At 41.9% G+C, this 19,059-nt stretch overlaps 1 protein-coding gene across 2 annotated transcripts in view; it reads left to right on the forward strand.

Moving 5' to 3' along the window:
* The window catches only part of ror1 (receptor tyrosine kinase-like orphan receptor 1), a 125,914-nt gene that overhangs the window by 95,265 nt on the left and 11,590 nt on the right, over positions 1–19,059 (forward strand). For both annotated transcript variants that reach the window (XM_071486169.1, XM_071486170.1), the window contains one exon: positions 18,113–18,240. In XM_071486169.1, the coding sequence (XP_071342270.1) occupies positions 18,113–18,240 (128 nt within the window). The remainder of the gene's footprint in view (positions 1–18,112; positions 18,241–19,059) is intronic.

Raw genomic sequence — 19,059 nt, forward strand, 5'->3', positions numbered from 1 at the left:
AGACATCTGGTGCTGAAGCTTGTCATTTTAAATGGAATATATTCATTTGCATTCCACTACTTTTTTTTTTTTTTTTTTTACCTCTCTCCCAAGCTTGTGAGCACAGTGACTTCCGTTTTCTTGGGATAAATTAGCCACAAATATTACTCACAAATTTGGGGAAAAATTTCTCGCCACCCACCTTGTTGAACCTGAACATAACATGAACTTCATATCCTCTGTGTTGTCTTTGCTTCGGTCTGTGCTCTGATTTCCATCCCCTCCACGTTGGCCTTAAGTATACACTCTGTGGTGTGCGGGACATTACAGTGTGTGTGTGTTCGTATATATATCCTCAGGGTTGGGTTTTTGAGAGTAGCCACAGGCAAACTCAAAGCTGACAGCCTCGAGGTTTCAACTGCAAACCAGGCAGCTTGTGTGCAGTGTAACTACCCAAGACCGGAGCAGGGAAGTGCAGCAGATCGGAAATACAGTGAGGAGGAGACATGAGGATGATCTGAGATGGACAGAGATGGTGGAAAGTTTTAAAGCATGAACTTTTCCTTAAGCACAGATATTATTAGTTTTCTAAGTCTACCTTCCAGAGCTGCCTTTAAAAGCACGTCCAGGTTCAAGACAAGTTTATAAGTCAGGTCTCGAGTCTGTCAGAGCAAGTCTCAAGTCTTTTAAGGCCAAGCCTTTTACAAGGTGAATGTCAGGTCAAGCCAGCTTTCAGGATGCTGAGCGTTAAAACTTTTGTCAAACCTGTGATTGTAGTGTTTGACATAGTTGAGACCATGTCCTTTCAATATGGAGGCCTAGTAATTAAATGTATTAGGCTGTGCAGGGTCTATATTGCTGCTCTTTTTATATTTTTATTTTCCAAGGATTTCACCAGGGCACACATCGAAGACTTGAGACTTTAAAGCAAAAACATTTCAGCCTAAGAATTGTTTGACATTTTGGGAAATTTCAGGGGGAAACTGCTAACCTGGCTCTGTCTAATGGCAACAAAATCCATCTACCAGCACCTCTGTAGCTCACTAATTAACACAATGTAGCTTGTTTGTTTAGTAAGACAAAAAAGTGTTAAAGTGAGATATTCTGGTTTTATTGGGTGTGTGTGTTGGAGTATTAGGTGAAAAACTGTTCCTTTAGGTCAAATCTCACATCCCTTTTTTGTTTGACTTACATTTAGGTCTAGAGTTTTGCATCGACATTTCGGATGCAAATTAATTTCCAGTCCAAAGTTCATCAGTTTGCCAGCAGTTGCTACTAAATAAGAAAGATTTATGCACCTCCTCTAACAGTGCTCATGCTCCTCCTCTACATTCTCCTCCCTCCATCTTCTTCCTCCCTCCCTTACCTCCCCTCTTTGGAGATGTTTTCATAGAGCCAGAACAAACACAGGGTGAGGGGAAAAAGTCTGGCCTGCCAAAATCAGACCCCCAACTTTCTCCATCACTCTCTCTCTCTCTCTCTCTCTCTCTCTCTCTCTCTCTCTCTCTCTCTCTCCGTGCGCTGCCACACTTCTTTCATTTGCAGAAAAAAAAGAGCACGTTGGAGACGGCGGGAGGGTGAAAGGAGTGAAAGAAAAACAGTGTTAGCAGAGTGGGAGGAGGATGGTACCATTAACACTCCGGGTTGCATGTTGTTCTTTGATTCCCGGGTTCTGCAGGGTCGGCAGCATTCAGGTGTGATTAGCAGTGTGAGCCGACGGGAGGTTTAGCTGTAAGCTCAGATCAGAGGCAGTTAATAACTCCTAACCCTCCTAACTGAGGCCGGCGTGCTAACTGCCTGCACTATGACAGAAGAGGCTAAAAGCATCTTTGATGCTATTAAATGCTCTTTTCTTTTTGTCTATATTTTTTTTTTTCAATCAAATTCACCAGTTGAATTCATTAGATTTCTAAATGACTTTTATTAGTTCTTTCTTTCTTCTCTTAGTTCATAGTTGAGGAAATAATCAAAATGTAATGAGAGTGATATGAAAAACATGTTTAGTGAGAATAGTTTCCTCTTTAGTTTTATTACAGTTCTGTAATAATGTATTTCTCTCATGTTGGTATAGTACATGTGGCTTACATATACAAGCTTTCTTGAGTTGATGTAAGTGACTATAAGCAATGTGTTCACAGTAATGATGGTTCAGATAACTATGAATAATGTGAAACTTGTTTGTAGTGCAAAACCCACAGACAATTTTCACTCAACTCTGTATTTCCCCTCAGCTCTATGGAGCTTTAGCATCTTTCAGCTCATTCTTTTGGTTTTTTGTTTTAAGCTGCAGCAGGAAGTGGCAGAAGTTGTTCTGAAAAAAAAAACAAACAAAAAAACAATCCAGCACCAAGCAACAGACACACAAAGTTAGTGGCTAGCTGGTAAGCATAGTGGAGCGTTTAGCAGCTAGAGATATTTTCAATTTATATGGTCTTTACAATTTACATTTACATTGTTTCTGCTGCTCCAAATTAACCAAATCATCAGTTACATCTGGGGGTTTTTTTCTTCGTAATTTCCTGTACGATTTCTAAAAACCAGCTGCTTTTGAATTTCTAAAAATGTTGACTTTCTGGATATAGAAGTGTTTAATCTGACAGCAGCGATAAACAGACTATGCGACATGGCCGCAGATGCCGGAGTTTCTGTCTGTGTTTATAATAGAGGGGTTTTCTCTCTGTTTGAAAAGATTAATACCACTACACCCTGGCTGTCAAGGCTGTTTAAATTTCTCAGAACTTTCCCCACCACTTTTCTTTCAGCACAGGCAAAAAAAAAGCAATTACAAAAATAGCAGGGTTTTTTTTTTTTTTTTTCTTCCTGTGCTCTGCCTTTCTGCTCTCTGTTTTGTCCACTCCGTACTGGAGAAAGAAGGAGAGACAGGTTTAACAAAGAACAGATTCTCTGTGGCCTGTGTTCTCTGCCGTCTTTTTCGTCTAACCTTCCTGCTCCTTGCTTATCTTCAATCTAACTGTCATTTGCTTCAGCATGTTTTGAAAAACGGATGTTTCGATCACATTTGTTGGAAGATGCGCTCCGTTGATCCTTTTATTTTCCTTCACACACCAACAGAGCTTATTTGAACAGTGTTACACTCTAATATCTCAACTGAAACCCCTTTGACAGCAGAGCCAGCAATCACACATGCCCAAAAGTGCTGCTTTGTTAACAATTAGATTTGTGTGTTCAAATGTACATGTTCATATAGACATGCACAGTTTCATCTATGTAATAGAATAACATCTTTATTTACTCTTTGTTAATTTGGAATTGCTTTGACAGTTGAGATCTTGTTTGTGTGTAACTTGACAACTCAGACTGATTCCTCTAATTAGGTGTGTTTAACTGTGATACACTATAAACACTTGTGTGTAACTTGTGTGCATTTTCTACAGAATGACTTGACTTTGTATAGATAGGACTGTTGCGTGTGTGTATCACCCGCAGCTGTGCAGGGGTTGATTGACAAATTAGTTTAAGGAAGTAGTTTCCAGTGTACTGTAATGACCTGAAGACGTCACACTAAGTTGATCTTGAAGCTTGCTCAAACTCGCTCAAAGTTATTAGGCACTAAAATACGTGTGTACTGTAATCTCCTCTCTGTTCTACAGCAGCTGTTGTGAAAGGCTTGTACTAAACAATGATAAATCATCATGTGTAATTAACACATGATTTATTAAGATGGCAGATAATTACATAATCAGTGTGTTCTGCGAGGGAAGGAGGATCAAAAGATGCCGTTTTTATCTGATAAACATCAGCAAAGCATCAATAAATCCTCAGTAATGAAGTCACAACATGTCACAGCATTTGCTTAAGCTGCAATAAAGCTCTTAAATTAGATAATTATTTAGTGAATCTGTTAAAAACATTTTGCTCTCAGCTATATCTTGCATTATATTTCTCAAGATCTAGACCGACAGGCAACCAGCTGACATTGGCATCTACATACCTTGCCACTTGGGTGGCAAAAATACAAGTCGCTGCAAAGAAAATGTCATATCAGTATACTGCATTTGTCAGAATGCATTAGCTTCTCAATGAACTTCACATTTAAGTTTAATGAGCACAGAGACACAACTCACTGCTGCTCACTGAGAGTGTCAGTGTCAGCTATTGCCAGAAAATGTAGTCGTGTATTACTGGCTTTCTTCATAGCCATTGCAAACTCCCTGCAGCCTTGTTTGTGGTGCCTTCACTTTTTATCCACTGTCCCTCTGTAAAATACAAGGTAATTGAATCTTAGCTTCCCAACCACAACCTTCTTAATATACCTGCACCTCTTAATCACCAGACTTTTATAGCCTGAGAATTTTCCACACAATACCCGACTCCTGCAAATTGCTGTACCTTAGTAAATCCACAGGACTATGCAATTGACCGTAGAAATAGTACTTTTCTTATATGTTTCTGCGAACCCTCTTTATATGTGACAATTTGAAACTTCTCATTTTCTTGTGAAAAGTAAGATGAGAAGATCAATACTATTCTCATGTCTGTACACTAAATATAACCCTATAGCCAGCAGTCACTTAGCTTAGCTTAGTACAAAGACTGCAAAGACAGGGGAAAGGCGGACCTCACTCTGTCTGAGTACAACTAGTAACAGTCCATACAAACAAAGACAGAAAGACAATATCAATCTTCTTATTGAATTCTCAGCCAAGAAGGTGAATAGGCATATTTCCCAAAATACTGAACTATTTCTTTAAATGCGTAAGCACAAAGGAGAAAGATCCACTCACATGGTTGACAAACTGCAGTGCAGTGCTGGTGTGTCTGTTTGATAAATAACATGCCCTTCCCTAGGTGCAGAATCTGAATCGAGGCACATAAGCTTAATGTGGTCTGAGTGTCCTTCTCAGGGACAGTCGAGGCACATATGCAGGTTTGAACCCAGGCCCCCACCCACCCCCACCCCCACCCCCACCATCTCCCCTGACCCCACCACCCCGCTGCCCACAGCATAGAGTAAGTGCTGTTTTTGGTCACAATAGCCTCTTAACTCAGACTGTGAGTGTGTGTTTGCTGTATTGAGAAACCCTGGATTTTGGTTTCACTTCTCCTCACCTCAGTGCCAGTGTCAACACTGCTGTGGTTCTCAGATGCTGGCCAGGATTGATGATGATTTGCTCCACACCACAAGCATCGCACCCATTCAGACTGAGGGGATGACAGGCCCACTCATTTTTTGGATGCAAATGCTCCTCTGCCACATACTGATCCACTTCAGCACTCCGCATTAGACCAACGCAGGGGGTTCTGCTAAACCTATTTCAATTCGGGGATCCAGTTTAAAAAAAAAAAACATCTCTCTCACTCTGAAACTCACAGAGACTTTATTCGGACCTGCCAACAACAGGCTCTGTACCAGTGGAGTTTTCTCAACCCATACTTCAACCAGGAGGCGAGCAATAGCTGTTACAGTATCCCCAAATTGCATAGTAGTCCTGTTAACTGCCAAACATGGAAAATGGATTAAACTTTCTTGGCAAAAGGTAAAAACAGTATTCTGTTCATGTTTGCATTCATTTTTGGACAGAGTTTCAGCAGTTAAATATGTATGCACACTACCACTGTGTGTATGTAGTTACACTGATACACAAGGAAAAACAAAGACAGCCCACTGAGACTTTTTTCACCTCTGTCCTCTACCCTGCACGTCCGGAGAGGACTGCAGTTGTCTCACAAGGCTTTTACCCACTCACAGTCACACACATGCATACGCTCGCACTTCTACATAAAACACAGAGTCAAAGACCTACACACACACAGTTACCCGCACAAACCCTATCTCTCACACATGTTTAGTTAAGTCCTCGGTGGGGCTTAATTGCCGTCTTGTTGTGGATTCTTTTTAGCATGGTGCTGATTGATTGGGGATCAGAGCCCTAATATGGCTCATCAGGGACAGGCCCTTTGACATGGCCCGGTCCCAGGGCACCAGCCCTATTTGAAACCAGAGATCCCACTGCAGCCCCCTCCCACAAGCCTGGATGCCTCTCTGCTAAATGCTGCCCAGGTCAGGGGGCTTCACACACACACACACACACACACACACACGTGGAGACTGTCATGCTGTGTAACGGGCTTTAACCATTAAAGCAATTTACATTGTTAGGCGTTAGTAAGGGCGCGAGTCTGTCTTTACGCATTACCACACACAGAGAGTTTCATACACAGCTCTTCATGAACAGGGCTTTCACACTTAGCTTGGACAGGGCCCACTTCCTGTTTCCTGTTTCCCAGAATCCCCCTTGTCGGTCTGTCGGTGATCCTGTTGGCAGGTCTGGTCAAGGTCAGGTCTGGTAAAGTCTGTGGTTTGAGAAAGTGTGTGTGTGTGTGTGTGTGTGTGTGTGTGTGTGTGTGTGTGTGTGTGTGTGTGTGTGTGTGTGTGTGTGTGAGAGAGAGAGAGTGAGAATCATGGCTTCTCCCTGAGGGTTACAAGGGCTGGATGGGGTATGTGGGGTTTCCCTGAACTCTGACCTCCCATGAACACATACATACACACACACATACACACACACACACACACACACACACACACACAGAACACACAGAGAACACACAGAGAAAAAAACACACATGCATGCAAGACAAGTATGCACAGAAAGTGTTCTTTCTTTGCCCTTATTGCTGGTGGAGTGTGTGAGAGAGGCAGAGGGAGGCTCAGTGTCCCTTTAGTGTTTCTGGGTATAAATAGATGCTTTTGTTTGCAGTTTGAACTTGTATCCTGCGAGTCTGAGCCAGGGGACGTTTAGTCATTTGTAGAGCTTAATAGGATCAATGCAGTTTCATGTAGAGTGTTGATGAAAGATGCCCTTTCCCTTTATCAGTTGATGTCAGTTTATCAGTCAGTTTTGTTATTGGTCCCGGCGCCAAGCAAATTACATACATATGACTTGAGGACATTTTGGGTTTTGATAGAGGAGAAAGTCAGTACTAGTAATAAATTTAGCTCTCAGCTCTGAATGTTAAGTTCAGACAACAGTAGACTGATTCAAATGACAACTGATATGGTAGTTGATGGTAGAAATTAACATCAGGAGGATCTTTCTGTACACAGAGATCACACAATAAAAACAGGACACACATGGATATTATACAAAGAGGCACAGAGCAACATGAAAATAAATAAAATGGAAATAAACTGTTAAGAACGAAACGAAACAGAATCTGTCGAGTTTCATCATTGAGATTATAACAGAGTCATCTTTGTCATCATCGTTTCAGCTGGAATTTATACTTCTGAACTGCCGGGATGGAAATCAGTGTATCCTGGGTGGCGTGTGCTGTCAGTGAAACCTGAATTGGTCCCAAAAGGCCAACATGTTGGTGGGCTCTGGTCGGCCGGCCGGTCTGACAGTGGTTCAACCAGTGAGAACAGATCAACTGATGGAGACAAGAGGCGGGAACAGAGAGAAAGAAAGAAAGAGAGAGAGAGAGGGAGAGAGACTGACCTTGACACAGTACAGTTTGAAATGAAAGCATGGCTGCCTGATTGCACGATATACTGTGAATTACATTATCATGTTTACTTGTAATGCTGATTTTTTTTTGGAAAACACAAAAGACACGTTTGTCTTACAACTCTAAATCACAAACCTGTGGTATCTCCCTAAATTAAATTCATTTGTACACTCCATTCCCCATATAACGTGACAAAGTGAATTGTTACATTGGTATCAGTATCAGACCCAATGTTGACCTTATTAAGCAGATTGGGTTTCGGCCATAACATGACCGCTCCACAGTAAAAACCGTTTCTTTGTCAGTGTCATTATAAAATTCAGTGTTTCCATTATCCATTACATTACTCAGTCATGGCAAGCCACCAACTCTGTTATTAGTTCCACATCAATCCCTGGCCTCATGTTACCGTTCATAGAAATTATTCCAATGATTTCATTGTAGTAAAGTGCACACATTTTAAATTTTGGGGAAAAATGTAGCCCTTACATTGGATCAGTACTGCAGGAGCTGGATTAGTGCGTTCCTAAACTGAACCACCAAAAAAAATCAGACATTGAAATTGATGTGAATACTGGCACATACTGTATTTGTCTGTTATTAGACTGTTATTATTGTTATTATCTTCTGTTCATCAGTTTGCATTTTATTTATTTAATTCAGTTTTTCTTACTTTGAGATGACCCTAAGAAGCAAGCTCAGAGGAGCACACAGAAGAGCACGCATGACTTAAACACATGCGTGCAGACCATGTTGTAAAACATGGGTGACAGCTCTGAGAGTGTGTGTCTGGCCCTTGTACCAGCTGAATAATGTGCTAGTTAGTCTTGTTTGGTTTTAAGAGTGCAGGAGCCTGTAAATTATCTTTTATTGGAAGATTCAGGAGCCATATCCTGTCCAGACTGTTTTGAAAAGGCCGAGCTTCTCAAAAATATGTCTGCATGTACATGTCAGTTTGTTTTTTTTTTTTGGCATGCATGTTATTTTATCCATTTGATACCTGTCAGGGTGTGTGTCTGTAGCTCGATGATCTTTGACAAAGTTAAAACCTCCGTAAATATCACTTGTTGCACACAAGCTGTCTTTCAGCAAAGGATTAACTTCACCGATCTGGCTGTCTGTGATATCAGCTGTGCTCCAGGAGTCTTTTTCTGAGGTTCCCCTTCTATTGTGGCCTCATTCCTTCAACATGTTTTATCTGCTTCAGCTTCATAAAGCCACATCCCCATTGTTTTTCCCATAATCCTCCAAAACTTCAGATGACATGCCTCAGTTCACTGAATGTCAGATGTGGGTTTTATGTGTAGACAGGGAAGGCACTCAACAATACTCATCTATAAGTCATAAGTGGTCATCATTAAGTCACCAGTAAGTCCTGGCATCAAAGTCAGATGATTTGTACCTACTGACATTACAGAAAATTGATCCACTGGACAAAAACAGACAAAGCACATTGTCAACATCTTATCTGCAGCTGTGTGACTGTGTGAATGTGTTAAGCTGTATATCCTTTAACCAGACTTGAAGCCCTCTCTGTTTGTTTTCTGTGTCCTGCAGACACCTCTGACAGCGGAGTGTGTAGAGAGGGATTATTTATGAGCTCCACGGTGTGACAGTGTTTTCCTCCCCCTCGATACATCCCTTTAGTGACTCTTAATCGCTCTCATCAAGGATTATTCCACTTTCCTCAGGAAGCCGCGCTTGTGTTCAGACGTGTGGATGCTTGTTCCTTTAGCACCGTCAGTAGCCAGTCAGCCAGAACATGTGTCCTCCTGTCTGTTTTAAGTGTCTTCCTTTGTGTGTTCACAGTCTGATCTGTGATCTAGGCAATAAGCTGTCGTAAATCATGCAGGAAAGTGTGTGTGTGTGTGTGCGTGTGTGTGTGTGTGTGCGTGTGTTGGCAGGGCTGGGTGGGGGGGGTGGGGGGGTGGGGGGGCTTCCCTCTCGGCTATCTCTTTCCCCTTCTCTTTCTTACTATTTGCTTTTCCTGTTATTATTTCCACGGATGTTTGGAGGCAGCCTGCAGTCAGTTTAAGGAGTGCTATTAAAAAAGAATTTTTACAGGAGCACAAATGGAAAGTTAGTAATATTGCTCCAGGGGAAAAAGACATTTATAAAAATAGATTATGATCTACTGTTTTGTAATATGCTGTTGTCAGTTCTGAAAATCACTGTCCCTAATTTTGTAACATCTATGAGTGTTTTCATATTGTCATACTCCATACCTTCCCGATTGATTGTCTGTAAAAGTATGACAGAGATGATCAGTATAGCTCCGTACCAGCTCATTAAGACCACAAAGAAGAGAGGTCCACATAGTAACAGCAAATTTATTTAATATAACTCAAAATAAGCAAAGCATAATGCGTGAAATAAGTAGTCAGTGGTGAAGTGTGGGTATTGGGTACTACTGTAGCTGCAAACCTAGTCCTACATGTGGCATGAATTAAAGACAACCAAACCAAACAAAACCAAGCTGGGTGTCCTGGAGGGAGGGAGAGAGAGAGATAGAGAGAGAGAGAGCCATATTGGAAACAAACTGGCTAATATACATGTAGACTAACGAATAGGTGAGGTCACCCCCTCAATGAGGTGAGAGGGGCCAAGGAATCATGGAGGACTTGAAAGAGTCAGGCCATGTATACTAACTTGCTGCCTTGGCTCAGCGTGTGACCATGGCAACCACAAAACCAACGCAAGGGAAATGGGTTTCCTGAATGATTCACCTCTTCAGTAAACAGACTATTGTGTTATTACTAACCATGTCACCTATTTTAAGCTACAGCCTCTATTTTAGCTGCATGATGAGATCATAATCGATGGCTAGCAGCAGCCTGTGGCCTCTGATTTAAACCAGGGAACATGGAAGTTCCCACTCTGTGTGAAAGCACCTTCACTGCTGAGATATCACAGTTGTTAGGCTTTAATTGGCATCTGTAAATTGTGATGAGAGTCTAACAACAAAAGTAGAAGATTCTTGTAGCCTCATACGCACGCACGCACGCACACACACACACACACACACACACACACACACACACACACACACTCCATTGCACAGCAGCAGTTGGACTCATTGACTAGAGCTCCTAACTGTTTCCAGTCCTCAGTCTTCCTTCTTTCCTCAATTATCTCTCAGTCTCTCTCTCTTCCACTTTCTCTCTCTGACTTCACTTTGTTTTGTTGCACTTTTTACTTTCCCTTCCTTGCTTTTATACTCTCCTGGACCCGCTGCCTTCTCTATCTGTGTTATTTATTATCAGGGATGTCTACACCCAGTGGGTCAGTGATTAGTCAAACAAAAATGTCCTGTCCTCCTCCTCCTCCTCTCCTCCTCTAATTCACCTCTGTAGTAATGGATTCCACTGTGTGACCCCTGTGCTCCATTTGTTTGTGTGTGTATGTGTCTGTCTAAACACCACTGGGTTTATGTTAAGTTTTAGGAGACATATTGCCCTCCTGTTCTGCTAATTGACAGGCTGATTGACACCCTCACTCCCCAAACTCTCCCCCAACTGCACCGCGTGATACCCTGCAGTCCTCCAGGGAAGTGATGTCACCAGATGAGGAGCATTGTGAGGAGTGACAGGATTGATGTAGGGTTCTTCCCTGCATGTCAAATCACCGACTATGTGTTAACCCTGCTATTAAAACTCTTTAGCCTCATCCACAGTCGTGACTTCCAGCCTGTGTGGGCAAAGACTGGGCCCTAAAACAAATTCCTCTGCAGAGCGCAGTCCAACACTTCAAACACCAGCATCTATATCTGGGAGTCATTCTGTGCACTATTTTAGATCAGATCGGTATCCAAGCTACAGGCGGTGAAATGTTAACATGAATAAATGTTTACTTTCTATCTTAAATCAAGAATAATTAAACTGTGAGCAGTTTCATAAACGCTTTAGCATTTACCATTCGAATCCAGCTGTGTCTTTTCTGGGAAAATTCCTTTGACTCACTGGAAGTGCTGCGTTTTACATTTCTGGCAACAGACACAGTTGCTTGTTCGAAATAAACACAGGAACTGTACACAGTGTTTAGCATGAGCCGAGATAGCCACTGTAGCTAAGGCCATATTCAGGCCACATTGGCCCTTCATGTAAAAATGAAGCCTCTTGATTCATTTGAATGGGACCATGCAGATGCCACTTGCAAAAAAAAAAAAAAAGGTTGAGTTAAGCTGAATTTGTGTCGGTCACTCAAATCCATTCAAGCACAGATTTTGAAATGTGAAGACAGTATTTCTGCTGTTTACCAAGTAAAATCCTTCCTATTGTTTTCGCATATGATAAAAAATTCAGACTCATGAAAGTATCATTCAAACCAGACTTTCTTCTCACCTGTACCTGAAGCAGCACTCCCATCCAAAGCTGCCCCCCCTTGCATTTTTTTAACACATGGCTGTGTCAAATGCAGCCTCCTCATTCATTTGCCACAACAGGATATGACATCAGCAATACGCTCCATTGGCCAATCAAATTAATGCCAGTTCTCATTACAGGTAGATAACTGTAACAAATTCTCCAGAGAACAAAAAGTTGTAGTTATTCGTTTTTTGATGTTCTGTCCACTTCATCTCTTACACTTCCTCTTCCTTCCTTCCTTTTTCAGTACACTCTGAATCCGTCCAACCTCCTCTCTGACAGAAGCCTCTATTGTTGCAGTCAGTGAGCAGTAGTAACACGAGGACCCAGGAGGGCCTTCTCTTTCTCCATTGTATCTTAATGCAGCACCTCAGTTGCCCTCGCTCGCTGTTCGTTCCCGGTGCAGTCATGGGCCACTGGCAGTCACAGACCCCGGTCAGCCTCAGCCTCTGGTGGCCGTTTTGGCTTGCTGTCATTGAGAGGTCTTTACATGCTGCAACCACATATTCATTCTTCTATGATAATTGAATTAGACTGTCTATGAGTCAACTCCAGTATAAGACCACCCAACACATAAATCACGACGCTACAGTCATTGTTGCACAATATCAGCACATATTTCACCAACATTGTAAAGATGAAAGTGAAAAAGTGAGACCTTGGCAACAGCCTAGATTTATGTCTTAGGTCAACATTAATTCTGTGGTACCTTTCGTAATTGTAAACAGAAATAATAATGCTGAACAGATTTTGTTTTCTCATTTTCTTTTGTGTCAGACCTGCTTTAAGGGAGGAAACACATTCTCTTGAGGACAGCGACCACGCGATTGTCTGTTGTTTTCTCCCTCTCATCCTCTGTGCCGATCTATTCCTTTCCAGACCCACAAGTGTCTTTGATTTGTTGTTGGACACCTTCCCTTTAACACACACACACACACACACACACGTACACACACACACACACACACACCATCTCAGACACCAATGTTCACAAACTTGTGGTACTTGAGGTACTTGAGGTAGGAAGAGCTCACTACAAAACAAAACAGAGAAAGTTATCTTAATCTGATCTACAAATCAGACTGTAAAGGACCAGTACAAGTGGTTTTACATTCTTTTAATTTACATACATTTTCTTCACCATTTCAAAGCATCCATTTTTTTTCCCATTCATCTCCCTTTGGTACTAAAGTTAGTTAGCAGATTCTTGAAACTAAAGCTTTAGTTGCACTGATGTCAGTTTACACTTTTCAAATCAATCTGCATTCAAACTGCACTAATATGCATAAATAATGCACTCGATGTTCACTGTGATGGATCAAAGTTTCCGGAGACAGCTTTAAAAAAATGCATGAAAGTTTTTTTTTTCAAATATACATCATTACTTTGACAGTGGTCGGCCAAAATGTACGGCATTGTTTATTGTATTCATTTATTCGTTAGGCAAAATGCTCATTGATCAACAGAAAAAAAGTAAGAGTTTGTTCTGGAAGATCATTTTCATCTGTTGTCCCTCACCAGATGTTAAAGAGGTATCCTGAAGACAGAATAAAACAATAGATCTTGCATCAAGCCGAGGGGCATCCCCAATCAGGATACAACAGCTGTGACCTCATGCAGATCATCTCCTCTTCACTCAGCACCCACAGCGGCTCCTAGAAACCAAACCCTGAAATCTAAAATGTCACTGGGCTCTGCCCCTCGTCTCCTCACCCTTAAACTGCATCCTCTCTACAGCCCCTTCAACAAAGAGTGTTGAGTTTCACATCCTCCTTATCCCAGAATTCAACACGAGCTTGTCATCCTAGCCCACAGTTTGTTGCCTAAAGATTTCCTCCATCATCAGAACATTAAACCAAAGTATAGACGCAACTAAGTGGAACTGGCAGCTGATCATTTCATTTCTCTTTTCCTCCGTCCTCTTTACTGCAGTTTTTTCTATTTGCTTTTTATCTGGCAGTTTTCAGCACTGTCCCGTGTGACCTTCTCTGTGGAAAAGTTGATGCTGATGAAACTGAAGAAGAGTCATCCTTGCAGGAGAGAGGTGGGGCGGGGCTGTCGGCGGGTCCTGTGGAGAGTCGACATTTTGATCGATTACGAGTTCTAAAAGAATCCAGTTGCTTTTTCTCTGATGCCAAATTGAACTTCTTTTTGAGGATGATTAAGTTTGGAGTCAACTCTGACTGAATCATCCGTGTTTTGTGGGCTGAATATTCAACCACTCAACTTGAAAAACTTTCTCTTTCCTGTTAATGGTTCATTTTTCAACACCCGCATAACCCTCGTCTCTGTGGTCAGAGGAGTGTGTCTGTTGTTATGCTGTTGTGTCTCTGTGTGCACAGTAAAAAACAAGTATTTAGTGTATAACATATACCCCGTTGGTGCCTTACAGATATGTTACCAGTTTAGTTTTTTGTTTTTGCTGATGTTTTCTGGCTACATTTCCCCTTTTGATAAGAAATAGTTTCATGATCTTTGGGCTGATCCATACATTTTACATGCCGTTGTCTATCAACACCCACATGACCATGTCCTTCTCTGGTAGGATGGATGGTGCCAGTTCAAATGGACTAGTTGTGAATTTTTCAGTTGCTACATAACCAGTGTTAGCATTAACAGCTGTTTAGAAAAACGTCAGTTCAGCATCAAATTTCATTCCGTTACTCACCAAGATCTGAAGCAGTGGAAAGCAGCGCCAACGTTAACTCTGGTCTTTATCACTTCTTGGGCTGAAGTTAGCATGCTAACCGCTAGCCCTGGCCAGACTCATCAGTTTCCGATAGTGACTCACTGTAACCTCCAATCTGCCCTGAAGATGTAGCGCTGCTCAGAGGGTGAATTATAACCTCGTGTCTTATAAAGACAACGATGGCTGCAGCTCTTGTCAAGTGACAGTCATCACCACAGCTCCTGGCAAGAAACCATGTTCGGCAGCAGAGAAAACTTACAAATAACTCCTTAAAGTGAACGTTGCCTCACTTGTCTGTCCTACTTTGAAGTAATCAAATCAGGAAGATTTGAATATAAAGTTACACATTAAACCATTTATATTTGACTTTCTCCACTTTTGTTTGCTAACATTTCTTTCTTAATTGCAACTCTGCACAGTTTTAGAAAACATACTGAAAACTCATCTGTATGTACTGATGTACTGTATTAAAGCGCTTGTTAATCTCCCCTGTCTCAAGCACCAGAGCAGCAGTCTGGGTCTTATTGGCACCACTCAAGTGTAAATGTATGTATCAGGGTGGTGCTGGAAAAAGAGCATGGCTGCTTTAGCAAGCGCTTCTCTGAATAAATAATGAGGTTGGAAAAAATATAATTGGACAATGAATCAGTGTCCTGAAATATTGTTTAGGTTCTGTGGTGGGGCTCGCCTTTCTGTTTAGCTCTGGATTATAGATTGGGTCTCAGACGGAAAAGCCTCTCCTTGTAATTAAATATTATAAAACATTACACGGAGGGCCCGTGGCGTTGGTGTGTAAAATAAAAGGCCTAAACAGCCATCCACTGTTTACACAAATAGCAACCGCACTTGGCTCTCCCTGCCTGGGATAGCTTACACAAACACACAGAAATAAATGGATACTAGGGAAAGATTTTCAGAAAACCTCAGATGTCTCACACTGATTAGCTTTTTGTAGATGTGTCTTTCCTACCCATTTCTCTCTTTGAACATGTTATAATTCATGCGTGCTGGAGTGGACAGGATACAAGCACTTTAATAAGGCTCTCAGGCACGGCTTTAAATCTAACTCCACTTGGAGAAAAGTGAAAGAAATTCAAATGCGGAACACAGTGAGGGGCGATCTGTGATTTGGACCGAGCTGGTTCGGTGGAGGCCATTTGGACTGGCTTGAGCTGTAATTTGCCTGCGGGGATCTGGCTGCATTGTGGTGGATCTTCTGCTCTACCTTGTCATTTACTTGTCTGTGTGTGGCTTGATGTTAGTGTGGATGTGTGTGTCCACCGTCTTCGGTGACGCACAACCAAACTAACCTCTGGGCTGCCTGGACTCACTCCAGCCCTCGCTCTTTATCCCCTGTGTGCATTTTCTCATGCTTCTTGCTGCATTCTCATATTCTGCTTCATTACATTCAGAATGGTAGCAGCCCAATCAATCAGGAATACCTCAAATCATCCACACTTGTAGGTTTTTTTACTGGGAGACTCTCCTCTTACAGATTTAATGCCAGACATGATTTTCACCTAAAGGGGAGAGGCCCTCACCAAAGGAAAAATATCTGAAGATGTAGCAGTTTGTGGTTTGATGAAGGGGTGCTAAGCCATCTGCAGGCACACCACAACATGAACTCATTATTACTGATATCCACATTTTAGTAGGAAATTACATATTCCAAGGATAAGATCTGCTTAAACCTGTATTAAGCTGTAAATGTTATGTTACTATATCTCTGTGGAATCAGCACTATGCAAACCATTGCTCTATAGTTTTGTGTGTGTGTAAGTGTGTGTGTGTGAGAGAGAGAGAGAGAGAGAGAGTTTGTGTGTGTTTGTGTGTGTGTGTGTGTGTGTGTGTGTGTGTGTGTGAGAGAGAGAGAGAGAGAGAGAGAGAGAGAGAGTTTGTGTGTGTTTGTGTGTGTGTGTGTCCATGTCTGGAAAGCTCATTTAAATCTGCACAGACAGGGGTAGAGTTAGAGAGGTGACCTTGGCCCTTCAGTCACTTAACACTGCTCAGTGAACGGACACCTAATGACCCCGAACTCACACCATGCTTACACACCCTTGGCATTACAAAGGTTGGGTGTGTACGTGTGTGTTTTGTCTATCTGTGCCCACATGGGTGCTCATGCATTTGTGTGTGCCTACACCCTTGTCACCTTGTTTTCAGGTGGGTCATTAAAGCATTTTATTGCAGGTTTTCAGTTTGTGGAGTAATTAGTGTGGTTCCTACATTGTGACGTCCCCTGTAAACTGACTCATGCTAACAAAGGCGGCTGACATGGACGAGTGATAATGAAGCATTAAGCCACAAGACGCTCTATTTTACAGTTAGCCACAATGTGAAATGAAGCATTGTGTTGCTGTTCACATAAAGCAACAGTGTGTCACAGAATCAAAGTAGAAAATGTGGTGTTTGTAAAACCAGCCACTAAACAAAGTTGTAAGTTGTTGTGTTGTTGATGTTTAATGAGTATTTTTGTCATTATTTAGCAGCCAATCAGAGCTAAAGCTACCTATCCATTTTATAATTTCATTGGAAGTGTTTGCAAAAAATTCCATCTTGTGAGTTTCAAATCAAGTGCTTCTGTTTACCATGACATGAGAAGCAGTGTCCAAGGCACAAGGATGTACTTTCAATCAGCCAGTAGCTACAGTACGGTTCCTGTGTGTGTGTGTGTGTGTGTGTGTGTGTGTGTGTGTGTGTGTGTGTGTGTGTGTGTGTGTGTGTGTACACATGTGTGTATGTGTTTTGTGGCACTATGCACTCCCCTATATATTGTGGTTGTGCCTGGTCTTACAGTCCTCATATGGCACAACTTAAAGCACATGACACAGTGATCTCACACTGAGCGAATAGCCTGCTAGTCAGTATGTGGTTTGTGTGTGTGTGTGTGTGTGTGTGTGTGTGTGTGTGTGTGTGTGTGTGTGTGTGTGTATTTAGAATGAGGGAGCTGAGAGATCGAGGCAGAACAAGAAAGCAGGAGAAAAATTAATGGATTTTAAAAAAGAACAGCAAGAGCACAGAATAACTACAATACATAACTTGTGCAGTAAAATCAGAAAACGTCTAAAAAAAATCAAGTCACTGAAGGAAGAAAAAGTTGTACAGTTGTAAAAAACATGATCAACCACTTCTCTTTCTCTCTCTGTCCATGTGTTTCAAATTATGGCTCATGATGACATCTCTGTGCCATAAACAAGAATAAAGTCAAACAGCCAAATATTAATTCTTAACGCAGTTCACATCTGTACTGTGAACTGTGGTGTGTGTGTGTGTGTGTGTGTGGGTGTGTGTGGGTGGGTGTGTGGATTTTAGATCCATGCCTTTAACTTGAGTGTGATTTTTCTTTAGCCAGGCAAAGGGAGACCTCTCGTTATAGTACCCACAACGAGAAACGGCTATTCTCTCCTCAGAAGTGCAACCAGATGGTTCTGTGTGATATACAAAGAGAGACTGACATCTAGTGGTGTTTCTGTGTACTGCAACAAATTTTGGTGTTTGTTCTTCTTCAACTCTCCTGCACTTTGTGTTAATATTGTTCAAACAAATTTAAACTAACTTCATCTATCCCACCTCTCTCTCTCTCTCCTTTCTGTGTTTCTGTATGTCTCAGGGAGGAATTTGATGAAGAGGGATTCTGCCAGCCGTACAGAGGCATAGCCTGCGCCCGCTTCATCGGGAACCGCAGCATCTTTGTTGATTCGTTGCAGATGCAGGGTGAGATCGAGACCCAGATAACAGGTGAGAAAGAGGCAGTGTGTTTCAGGGGGGTTTGACCCATCTTACTGCAAAAAACCCATTTCTCTTCCACTTGAAAGTCGTGAAAGTGCTCCAAATCTATTTCTGCATGTGCAGTGAGATGGCGTTCATTCATAGTATACATGTTCTTCTGCAGCACACTGGTATTTCAGTCAGGTGTTTTGACTTTTCTCTACACAGATTGTGCATAATATTGCTTTTTCCTATGTGTCAGATTTTGATGATGATTCAGGCAGATATGATTTTTTATTTTATTTTATATATTTATATGCATCCACATTGAATTTTGCCAGATCAACACAAGCCTAGCTTTTAAGGACAAACTAGTCGTTCCCTCTCAGGAGTTTTGTGTCTGAGAGGTCATAGAGCAGTTCATTTAGCAGTTCTGTCCTGAGTTGAAAACTCTGCTCTCATATGTCTTCAGCAGCCAGGGCTGAAAGAGCAGCTTTGTAAATCTACATACCCTAAATCAATGAAAACCTTCTGCAAATAGGGACTGTTTAGAAGGTAAAGCTTAACTGAAATGCAGCAGGACGAAAGCAGAACCTCACTTATGGAGTTCAAAGGAAGTTCAGCCTGGTCACCACTCTGTATGGAGCACACATGGCCCACGTACTGTCTCATACTGTTCTACATGTCTGTGTCTGTGCTTCTGTGTTTTTGTGTTGTGTGTTTGCATGCGTATGTCCACAGAGGTCAGATTAATGTGTGCGTTATTGATTACATCCGTGCAGCCGTTTCGTGCAGCTTTTCCCCTGAACATTTCATGGACAAAGGGGCCATGAACCCAGACTGTAATGT

Source organism: Trachinotus anak, unplaced genomic scaffold, assembly GCF_046630095.1.
Source record: "Trachinotus anak isolate AG129_WGS33_773 ecotype Australia unplaced genomic scaffold, CSIRO_AGI_Tana_v1 ptg000010l, whole genome shotgun sequence".
In the NCBI taxonomy this organism is placed as follows: Eukaryota; Metazoa; Chordata; class Actinopteri; order Carangiformes; family Carangidae; genus Trachinotus; species Trachinotus anak.